The sequence below is a fragment of the Lacerta agilis genome, chromosome 3 (assembly GCF_009819535.1).
Source record: "Lacerta agilis isolate rLacAgi1 chromosome 3, rLacAgi1.pri, whole genome shotgun sequence".
NCBI classification, from domain to species: Eukaryota; Metazoa; Chordata; class Lepidosauria; order Squamata; family Lacertidae; genus Lacerta; species Lacerta agilis.
In genome coordinates, this window is record NC_046314.1 from 87,065,487 (window position 1) to 87,077,728 (window position 12,242).

General features: G+C 41.6%; 1 protein-coding gene across 2 annotated transcripts in view; it reads left to right on the forward strand.

Annotated features, from left to right (window-relative positions):
- Positions 1-12,242, forward strand: part of LCLAT1 (lysocardiolipin acyltransferase 1) — an 85,867-nt gene that overhangs the window by 35,104 nt on the left and 38,521 nt on the right. Inside the window, exons 3-5 of one of the 2 annotated variants that reach the window (XM_033144633.1) lie at positions 334-532; positions 5,692-5,838; positions 11,198-11,314. In XM_033144633.1, the coding sequence (XP_033000524.1) occupies positions 334-532; positions 5,692-5,838; positions 11,198-11,314 (463 nt within the window). The remainder of the gene's footprint in view (positions 1-333; positions 533-5,691; positions 5,839-11,197; positions 11,315-12,242) is intronic. The other variant, XM_033144634.1, reaches the window with a different exon arrangement.

Below are 12,242 nucleotides of genomic sequence, written 5' to 3' on the forward strand. Positions count from 1 at the left end.
ACTTTCACCACAACCATAATGGTTCTTCTGAATCATGTGGTTATTTGACATTGCGTCCTTTGAGTATGCAAAATCCACCTTTTTTCCTGCAGTGGGTGCTCTGTAATAGTCCCATTGGTACTGTACAGTTGAACAGTATGCTACTCCTCAAATACTTTCCCCAAACCATTCCGCTAAATAATTTTAAGAAACTTGGTACATCTTAGAAACATGCACTGGCTACTATAAACCTTTGGTGCAAGATAACGTCTTGATTTATATCATTGTAAATTATTTGTGCTCAGGCATTTGCATGTTTTCAAAGTTATGATAAAATCAAATTATTTCTCTTAGGCCTTACTGGAGATTGTATTTGGTGCAAAAGTGGTTATAACAGGTGATGGATTCATCCCCGGAGAAAGAAGTGTCATTATCATGAACCACCGAACGCGAATGGACTGGATGTTCCTATGGAACTGCCTGCTGAGATATAGCTACCTCAGACTTGAAAAAATATGTCTCAAATCTAGCCTCAAAGGCATTCCAGGATTTGGTAGGTCACCAACATGATAAAAACTTTCTTTTTCGTTTAGCTTTATATGTTGTTGTAATATTTGCTACCTTATATGGTAGTTCAGAATATTTGATTTTAGCTCTCCCGTTTTTATAATGTTGGTTTTCATTGTTGTGTTTATTATTTTTTGACATTATTGTTAGCTGTCTTAAGCAGATCTGTGGAGCCATGCAGAAAGAGAAAAATTCCAAAATGATATCTAAAACCTTCTATCTGTAAAGCATGTAAACTGCTTTCCAACTCACATAGTCTAAAATAATTTGTTTTCAAAATGTGTCTTATAATATTACTCTCTTCAAATTAGATGCATATTGGTTTGTGCTGTCTTGTTTTATTGCATAGTAGTCAAACTCTTAGAAGAGGAATCCCATTTCTTTTTCTGATAGACATACAAGTTTAGTGGATCAGGGAATGCTGTGGACACAGTGTATCTTGATTTCAGTAAGGCTTTTGACAAAGTCTCCCATGCTGTACTTGCAGAGAAGCTGGTAAAATGTGGTCTGGATGAGGTAACTGTTAGGTGGATTTGTTGGTCGGCTTGATGACCTATCCTTTCCAGCCCCTCTTCTCACATTCTTATAATCAGCTCCGAAGGTTTGGGGATTTTCTTCAGAGAAGATTTTGGGGGTGCACAGGGAAAGAGAGGAAACAGAGGTCCCTCTGCACCTCTGGAACTCTGCACATGGAGCATTGGATACAACTCTTGCTATTTACTGGCTGTTCATTTGTTCATTCTATCTATCTATCAGTCAATCAGTTATTAAATCCTATCTTTGGGGATATAAATCCTTCCAAAAATACATTAACAAAATCACAATAACATTAAAATGTAACATTTTATCAGTATCCTTCTCAGTTGGCAATTGATGCTAGATGACTCTGTATGAGGAATGGGGAGATCCAGATTGAGCAAGCTCTAAGTTAGTCTTTGCCTGCCCCCCCTCTCTCTCTCTCCCCCTCCCTCCCTCTCATGGTGTTTTTTCCACAGCAAAATGGTAAGTTATATTAGGGTTTGTGGGTCACAGCTGCTTTCTGTGCAAGTGAAACACAAGGTTACCAGAGCATGCCCCTCTGTGGTCAGTGCAGGAATGGCCACAGCTGATGGGTACTTTTCACCACCAAATCCACCTGAGCCTCAAGTGATGAAAGCACTGGATTTAGAAGTATCCCCAGACTCTGAACCTGCTGCTTATGGATGAATGCAACTCCAGGAATCACTTACCAACAGCACCACCATCTTGTCAAGATTCAGCCTCAATTTATTGGCCCTCATGCATCCCACTTCTGCCTCCAGACACTGGACTACTACCAAAGCACTTTCACCTGGTTCAGATGGTATGGAGAAACAGAGCTGGGTGTCATTGATGACACTAAGCCCCAAATCCTGTGATAACCCCACTCAACTTCATATAGATGCTAGATAGCACCAGGGACCAGATGGAAATTTGCCAAACCCCACAGCACAATTGCCAAAGGGCTGAACAGAAGTCACCCAATGCTACATGCTGGAAGCAGCCCTGCAGGTTGCAGTGGAATCATTATAATATTATGCCTCCATCTCCCAACCACAGAGATGGTACCATGGCAGATGGTATCAAAACCTGCTGAGAGATTCAGAAGAATCCAGGAGTTGTTCGAGGGGGAAGGCTACGGTGGGATAACTTTTCCATAAGTCTTTTAGTGTTTGCTATTCCCTGATGGCTGCTTCCCTTGCAATTTTTTTAAGATAACAAAATTCTCATATAGTGACTTTTGCAGGTTATATTTGAATTGCGTTTTTGGTGTTCCACACAATACCACACATGTAGAAATACCATGGCGTTAGCTGCACCAGAAAATTGTATGGTTAGACCTTAGTCCGTTTTCCCAAGTTATGCATAATACAGTAATAAAATTATGGAAAGGGTCAAGTCCACAGCTCCTCCACAAGGAGGCCACCTCTTTCTTTGTGAAAGATAGTATTTGAGTAGGGTCAAAGGTTTCTGTTAAGCATAGGCCTTCCATTATCTAAGTGCTGTATAAATAGCTTGTGGTTTGCTTTGTGGACTGGAGGCAATGGACTCTTTAAGTGAGAGTCTGAGCAACAGTGACATGTGATATCTTCCAGCAATTTCATCAAGGGCTGCCAGACTTAATTACTTTAGAGTTATTTATAATATGAGGTAGCTTTGGGAGCATATGTTGGAAAGTGTTCTCTGTAGTGTTATCACTATTGTAGAATTGTTTACATCAGAAAGATGCATACCAGATATTATTATTATTATTATTATTATTATTATTATTATTATTATTATTATTATTATAGTCTGAGCATTAACCCTGCTCTAAATTTGTGCTGGGAAAGGGGAATAAAACGACTATTGTAATAGCTTGTAATCCTGCTTTTTATTCTTTAAATACGTCTTGTCTCCTAAAGGTCTGTGTTGTAAGGGAACATTTTGTGAAAAGCGATGGCTTAGAGTAATAATTTGAAGGGATCAAAACACAAAGGCCAAAGGTTCGGTTAAAAGAGTGTTCATCTAGTCTCCCATAGGTAAACTCAATTCAGGCCGGTGTGTTAAAATCACTAAAAACAACTAATTTGCATATTTTCCCCCGCTAAGCAAATGTGCCAGATGACTCAAGTAAGCAAATCATTTACTAAACATCCTATAAAAGTTTTGTTTATACAAAATAGGGGTGTGGGAGAGAAAATAGTATGTTCTGATTCACTTGAAATGTCCATACTTTCCAGCTCAAGCTTCAGAAACAATGTAGAGGGCAAGGAGCCAATTTACCACCTGATTAACTAGAGGGGGGGTGGTCTTGTCATCTGGGCAGCCCAGGCCCTCCATGCACACAGCCCAGGCTTGTACCCCAGGGAGGTCACTTGGGTGCCAGTAATGACTTCACCCTCAAAGACACATTCCATTGTATCCTGAGACAGATGGATGCCAACAGCCTTACAGACTGAGAATAAGTAGGCAGACTTGAGGTTCCGTGTCAAAAAATGAGACGAGCATCTGGATTAGAGGTGATACTGCATAGCAGAGTTCAAAGAAATAATAGATGCATATTCAACTGAGGTTTTGTTTTGCTGTAGCAGTCCTTACTGATGATTAAACTGAACCTTATCTGCATGCAAGTCTTCCTCCATTCATTCATGTTGTTTTGTTGGATCCTGGCTGTAGAGAAAGGATCAAACAACGAAGCACTCGCTTTTCCAGAGATGGCTGGTGATGAAAGATGCTAGTGTCCATGGACATAAAGTAGAATTGCAGAGGGATGCTTTTGCAATTTTTAAAAAATAAGATCAAAGCTGTAGCTTGTGTGATTATGTCTTTAATTCATAGCTAATTTTTCATGTTTTTCGTCTCATATATACCCCACAATATTGAAGGATTTCACATTTACTTTCATATACATTTATTTCCGCCTGTGTATTCTTAATAGGTCCCAAGTATGTTATGTTCTAGCTCATGTTTTTAATGTTAGTCATGACTCAGTCTCTTAGTGTTATTTTGCACCCCTGATTTAATATCATTAATAATAACACAACACCTACTTTTCCCCACACCTTTCAGAGGGGTCACTAACACATTTGACATCTTTTAGTGTTAGCTCATACACTTTTTTTCCATAATATCTATATTACATGCAAAGTGGTCTTTCCTAAGAAATTGGTTATGTTTTCACAGAAAATTATCTGTTCGTTTTTTTATTATCCTTTTTATTATTTTTATTTTAACAAAGTAATAATAATAAATAAATACAAATAAAAATGTGCGCCCCCACCCCCAAGACCATTCCATTGTAACTATCCAACCTCCCAAATTTCAACACCTCTTGCAATGGTTTGTTTGACCTCTTTCCATTTTAACAATACAAGTTCTACAAATACCTTCCATATTTCATCAGAATCATTTCTCCTGCATATTCCCTGTCTTACCTTAACAACACATGGCAATTTATCATTAATAGCTATATCTCGCACCTCTTTATACCATTCTTCCAGCCTAGGGCTTGCTGATCAGAAGGTCAGCGGTTCGAATCGCCACGATGGGGTGAGCTCCCGTTGTTCAGCCCTAGCTCCTGCCCACCTAGCAATTTGAAAGCACGTCAAAAGTGCAAGTAGATAAATAGGTACCGCTCCAGTGGGAAGGTAAACGGCGTTTCTGTGCGCTGCTCTGGTTCGCCAGAAGCGGCTTTGTCATGCTGGCCACATGACCCGGAAGCTGTATGCCGGCTCCCTCAGCCAGTAACGCAAGATGAGCCCCACAACCCCAGAGTCGGACACGACTGGACCTAATGGTCAGGGGTCCCTTTACCTTTACCTTTACCATCCCTTCCACTTCCAAGCATAATACCTCATGCAGCTGTCAGTAAATTTGTGAGCAAGTCCATCATAGCCAGCGAACCTTCCACCCCATCATAAATTGATAACAGTGCTACCACTGGACTTTTGGTCAGCTTTAACCCAGTGATTTCTGTTATCTCCTTAAACACTCCTTAAACACTCTTTAATTTGTTAAGATTCTCTTGTTCTAAATCTTCTAAATTTCCTGTTATATTTATTCCCAAGTACTTTATTACACTTCTTCATTTTATATCTATTTTTTTCCTTCAAAAGTTTTTGTTTTTCATCTTCATCGTACATAAATATCACTATCTCTGATTTGGACCAATTAATTCACAACCCTGTTTTTTCTTCATTTTTTCCTCCAAATGTGCCTCTATTGCCTGCATATTTTCCAACGGATTTTCGATTGCTAGCAAGGTGTCATCTGCAAATAAGCTTATTTTCTCTTTTCCATTATTGCTTATTCCTTTTATATTTCCCTATTCTATTAATTACATTGACCAGAGTTTCAATGACCAATACAAATAAAATTGGGGAAAGGGGGCATCCTTGTCTTGTACCTCGGGCTAGTGTTATTTGTTCTGTTATACCATCGTTCACTACAGCATATGCCTTGTTCCTCAAGTATAATTGATTTATTAAACCCTTAAATCCTTCTCCAAATCCTAAGATTTCAATAATCCTTTTTAACACAGTGTTACAAAATTTATGTTTGATAATTTGAAAACTTAAGTTATGGATAGGCACAAGCAAGAAATTTCTAGCACAGTATTTAAAAGTTTCTTCAAAATTGTTCTAGGCTGGGCCATGCAGGTTGCTGCCTTCATTTTTATTCATAGAAGATGGGAAGAGGACAAAAATCATTTTGAAAATATGCTGGATTACTTCTGTGACATTAACGAACCACTGCAGCTTCTCTTCTTTCCTGAAGGAACAGATCTGACAGGTACTTTAATTCAGTTCTCTCCCCACCAGTCTTCTCAGGGTAGAAAAAAATTGTGTCACAATTATGTCATTTAAAATTTTACAATTTAAAATGCAAGTTTGACCTGTCACGTGTTCAGTGGTATTTTATCTTGAAAAGTTATGCTTTATGAGACTTCTGCAAGTGATGCTAGTACCCATAGGGCAGGAGTGTGAGATCAAATACTGCACATAGTTTGAAGTGGGTTCAAAATGGCCACAACCTTTTTTGGTGTGGCATAGGGCACAGATCAACTGTGGATCATCCTTACTGCTACAGTATTTGATAGTATAGCTACCCAGCCCACATTGATTGGGAGCAGCAGAAATTTGATAAATTTCTAAGGTGTGAACCAGTATGGTTGGCCATTCTATGACCTGGATGTTGGATGGGTATGGCAGCCCCAACCTCGACTGGGTTATGAAGTGATACCCAAAGGTTCCTTAAGTGGATTAACTGTTTTTAATGATCTTATGTGTAAGTTGCCTTTAGACAACAATCTCCCAATGGGGAGCAGGGAATCCCACCCATGCTTATCCCTGCTATACATCCAGCCCAGTGCTTCCAATGTGTTGATAATGAGACATTGACCTGGTTTGCATGTCACATTAAGTCCAAGCCATGGTTTAGCACTAATGCACAAGTGTGTAGGTTCACTGATCATTTTCATGCTGTATAATACTGTCTCTGGACTTTCTTCTTATGTAAATCAAATAAAAGTGATTTTTGTCACTTTTTCCATGTGGAATGGCCTTCAGAGAGGAATAAGTGTCATTGCTTTGGGTATAGCCACTGCTTCCTGTTCATGGTCTGTGGCTCAAAAGTGCACTTTTAGCAGGGGCGTCGCTGGGGAGGGGCGGTGGGGGCGGTACGCCCCCAGTGACAGGGTGAAAAGCGGCGGGTGGGGGTGACAAGCCGTGGCCCCTCCCGCCACTCCCACGCGCCGCCGCTCCCTCCGTCACCCAGCAGCACATGGAAGGGGTGCTTTCCGCCGCTTTTTTTCGGCGGGGGGGGTCGACCAGCGAGGGAGGGTGTCACGCTTGTCACCCCTCCTCGCTAGTCGACCCCCCCGCCGAAAAAACCCGCGGGGGGGGGGGCGGGGAAAAGGAAGCAGAGCCGGGGCTTGAATGCAGAGCGCCGGCTCTGCTTCTTTTCCCCCCTTTCCGCCGCTTTTTTCGGCGGGGGGGGGGGGGGTCGACCAGCGAGGGAGGGTGTCACGCTTGTCACGCCCTCCTCGCTAGTCGACCCCCCCGCCGAAAAAACCCGCGGGGGGCGGGGAAAAGGAAGCAGAGCCAGGGCTTGAATGCAGAGCGCCTGCTCTGCTTCTTTTTCCCCCTTTTCGCCGCTTTTTTCGGCGGGGGGGGTCGACCAGCGAGGGAGGGTGTCACGCTTGTCACGCCCTCCTCGCTAGTCGACCCCCCCGCCGAAAAAACCCGCGGGGGGGGGGGCGGGGAAAGGAAGCAGAGCCGGGGCTTGAATGCAGAGCGCCGGCTCTGCTTCTTTTTTCCCCTTTCCGCCGCTTTTTTCGGCGGGGGGGTCGACGCTTGTCACGCCCTCCTCGCTAGTCGACCCCCCCAAAAAAACCCGCGGGGGGGCGGGGAAAGGAAGCAGAGCCGGGGCTTGAATGCAGAGCGCTGGCTGTGCTTCTTTTTTCCCCTTTCCGCCGCTTTTTTTCGGCAGGGGGGGTGTCGACTAGCGAGGAGGGTGTCACGCTTGTCACGCCCTCCTCGCTGGCCACCACCCACCGCCGAAAAAAAAGCCTCGGAAAGGGGGAAATCCCCCCTTTCTGCACCCACGTGCGTTGTGACGTCATGATGACGTCACGGCGCACGCGTCGTGCCCCTCCCCCAGGGGGGTTCCTCTGCGCTGCCGCCGCCCCCAGCAGCGCAGAGCCTAGCAACGCCACTGACTTTTAGAATGCATTCTATAAATGCATTTGAAGTGCTGAATGCTTCCAAGTCACATTCATACAATCTGAACATTACTACATTAAATTAAAATTGTGGAATGCTCTCCCCAGGGAGGTTTGTTTGGTATATTTAGGCACCAGGCAAAAACATTCTGGTACTCTTAGCCCTTTAGCTAATTAAACTAGGGTTGCCATATTTAAAAAAATGAAAATCTGGACAGAAATGTTGTTGGGTTTTTTGGGGGGGGGTTCTCGTGAAAAAAGTAAGCTGACATGGGTTGCCGATTTTCAGAAATTCTACCTAGACTTTTAAGCTCTCCCTCTCTCCCTCCCTCCGTGTTTGTGTGTGTGTGTGAGAGAGAGAGATGGGGGTATTGTTTTATCTGTTATTATGTTTTGCATTTTTGTGTTTTTATATTGTAAACTGCCCTATGATCAAAGGCTGTTTAGAAATGTAATAAATAATAAATAATATTTTCTTAAGGGGTGAACAGACTTACAGCTTTGTTTTTCATTAGAACTCCTAGATCTACCAGCCAGAGCTAGCTGTAATAATAATGATGATGATGATGATGATGATGTATGACATTAAAGAATGTGGTGTCTACAAGCACATTCTGAACATAGAAATTTGCTTTCAGCTGCAGAAAAGTTACCTTTCTTCAGTTTTAGCAGCCTTATTTAGGAAAAGTTACTTTTTTACTATTGTTAAACAACAGAAAATCAGAAATTCTTGTCAATCTACCACAGAGATGTCCCAGTACACTCCCGTTCATCCAGAGATGTCCCAGTATACTCACGTTCATGCCTTTGAGGATTTGTAGTATTGTCAGTGAACATGGCAAAGAAATATAAGCAAAATTAACAACATGCTGCACCAAAGAACTTAGAGTAAGTTTGACAGTAGGGAAGGGAGCACAAGCTGGAGAGATGGGAGAGGATAATAAAAGAATGGCAGCAGGAAAGAAGGGGCAGAGATGCTTGAGAGAGTAGAGCGTGTTCCAAGGAACTGAGGGCAAAATTAGAAGAGCAAAAGTCTTGGGGATATACCTGGTGCATTTTAAAAATCAGGTCACAGAGTTTGCGTTGGTGGGAATGAAAATGGGTAGCATCAAGATTGGCATGGTCTGCACAACTAGAAAGAAATTATTTGTCAGCAGAGTTCTGGATAGAAGAGACTGACAGGGAAAAGGGACGAATTTAACAGTAGTTCAAGATGAGAAATTGGATAGAGAAGACACACTTTTGCCAGAAGAAATGGCATTACTTGGTGATAAATTAAATAAAAGCCACAAGAGGAAAGATAACAGAAGAGAGTAAGACCTGAAAAGAAAGATGAGAAGTGCAATCATCTACATACTGAGTTTGAGGTGGCAATATAGGAATAATTTTTCCGTTGCAAGTATTTCTCTCTATGCCTCCTATTCTAGCACTGAAATAGTTGTTTATATACCAAGTGGGGGGTCCTGATGTCCCAGAATTAATCAAGCTGTGAAATAGTTCCAGAAGTTGGTCAGGTTGCTAGGTACTTAAAGACATTTTTTTTCTGTTATGTGTCAGAGAGTCACAAAGTTCGATTATTCTTAGATTGTGTTGCCAGGCAAAGTAGTGCTGTATGTCAGCAGGTAACAAATGGCTTTTTTCTTCTTCTGTGCGCTCCATCATAAATAGAATGAATAATAAACCAAATGCAAATGTTTGCTCTTGCATATAGCAGGTAGGTTTACAGGGAAGAAACTGAAATGTGTTCCTGTAAGAAAGAGAGCACAGACCGAAAACTTTCTAATGACAAAGAATATCATATTCTGGTCAGGTAGTTTTGATTGTGAAGTTTCACACTATCCCCTTGCCCCCTGAATGTCATGATTTTCTGTCACTACTATATATTTCTGTGAAGTTTAAACTCGGTACATTTGAAACATTAAAGATGCAAAAGCATTTCAGTACTCTCCAAGATTTTAATTGTTTTGTACATTTTGTTTTTCTTTGATACCACTATCAGCAGAACCAAATATTTTAGGGGCTAATAAAAATATTCATTATTTATTTTATTACTATTTCATAAAATGTATACAACGCTTGATTGTTTTAAAAAAATCTCTATGGCGTTTACAAGGGCAACAAAACAATAAAATTATCAGTAAAAAACACCATAAAACAACTCTGTAAATCATTCAAAACATAAAATCAACAATAAACTAAAAAGGTTCAAATATATATTTGCATATTACATGTCTGAGTAAGCTTGGGTAAGAAAAGTGTTTTTAGCGGTGACTGAAAGGCATACAGAGATGGCGCTTAGCTGAAGTAAATAGGCAGCGAGTTCCCGATTGTAGGCACTGCCACACCAAAATATTTATTTCTTACAAATGCAGAACAGGTATTATGTGGTAACTGTAACAGCGCCAGTTCTGCGAATCAAAGTGGCCAAATGGGCATATATGGGGTAAGGCGGTCTTGCAGGTAAAACAGCCCCAGGTTGTTAATGGCTGTAACTTGTAGTACGGTAACTTATTGAACGTGGCCCGGTAGCAAATCGGCAACCTGTTCAGATCTCTCTGGGCACAGGTGTCATTTACTGACAATGCCTCACTCCTGCCAGCAGCCATGCTGCAGCATTCTGCACTAACTACAGCTTCTGGATCGAGTGCAAAGGAAGCCCTGCATCATATGACCTCTGTGCACTCTGGAAAAAGTAAGGTAGTGTGATGTGTCCAAAAGGGTATCAAATTTGGTTAGGGATGTAGGAGATTTCTCCCCACCCCCACCCCCACCCCAAAATGGTTAGACCTAGCTAGCAGCTCAAACAGGCATACTGTCAAATCTTAGTGCCTGAGAAGGATTTTTTTCTGATCTTGTTGGTTCTAATGCCTTAGCCCCACCTGACTGGTCACCAGTTGCAGCCTGATTGACTATTGATGAAGCCTTCTGGAGCAACCAGTGTCTCTTGGGAAATGGAAGCTGCTGGCTAAGGTTGCACTTTTTGTGTATTTTTTGTTTGACTCTTAATCCACACCTTCCTGTTTTTCTACCTGTTTGCCCCTCCTTCCATGGGAGAGCTGTAATAATGTCAAATTGACAGAATGTTTGCCTTTAGTTCCTAGGGCATCATTCTGCAAAAGCCTTCAGATTTGCCCTGAGTTCTGTTGTTTGAGGCTCTACAGCTCATGGAGGAGCTTGGGGTTAGCTTTGACCCCCTCCCCCCAGCTTTGCATCAGCCAACTTTCCCTGACACTCTGCGTAATAAGAACTGAACATGGGAAAAAAAGATATGTTTATGTAAGAAAGCAAAACAAGAATTATTTCCTGGTGTTATTAATCTCTTATAATCTCCTTGATCCCTTGCTCCACTGATGTGCTCTATGATGCTAAAATGTTCTAAAGCTTAGTCACTACACTGATTTTAATCAATGTTTTTCATGCTCTTTATAGACAACACCAAAGCCCGCAGTAATGAATTTGCTGAAAAGAATGGACTTCAGAAATATGAATATGTCTTGCATCCAAGAACTACAGGCTTCACTTTTATAGTGGAACGACTAAGAGACGGTAATGGATCTTTGGATATGCTTTTCTTTCCTTGTCATCTCAAAATAAATAATATTTGGTGAGGAATGTAGCTGAGAACCAATTGCTTTGAGAAGGTTTCTCCAAAAAAAGAGATTTTAAAAAATGGATTCTGCATTCTAAAGAAGAAGAAAATTTGTTATATATTCTGAGTTGTGGCAACATTTCTAGTGTCTTTAAAAATGAAATAATAATTATTATAGGCATAGGTATTATAGTAAATTAAATTGCTTCCATTCTATACAGTGATTTCTGTATGCTGGTATTGGGAAGCACTTAGATGAGGTTGGCCTTGGGGCAAACTATATATTGCATGAAAATGTTTGTAATGAGGTCCCAACTTCAAGAATTACTATTAATGAAAAACAACCTTAGAGCACTCTGATTTTGAAGGGTGAAGGGGTTGCTTAATGCTCTCCTTAGGGGCAGTTTTTCTACTCAAAATAGCACTGAAGCAGCTGCTTTTCTATGTGGGGTTTCAGAGTTGTATTTGCAAATACAGTCATACTTCGGCTGCTTCAGGTTGCGTGTTTTCGGGTTGCGCACCGCGCCAAACCCGGAAGTACCGGTATAGGTTACTTTCAGGTTTCAGCGCTCGCGCATGTGCAGAACCACTAAATCACGCTTTGCACATGCACAGAAGTGCCGAATTGCGACCCGCGCGTGTGCAGACACGGCACTGCGGGTTGCGAACGCTGTGGGTTGCGAACGTGCCTCCCGCACGGATCACGTTCGCAACCCGAGTGTCCACTGTACATGAGTTTGTCAGCAGTCATCTAACTTCTTTTGTATCATCTGTTAAAGCTCAGTGGATCAATGTATTGTCTGCTTTAACAGTATGCCAGACTCAGGGTTAGCATGACATTGTGTTTCCATTGTCAGGGGGAAATGTGGGATATTAATAAATATT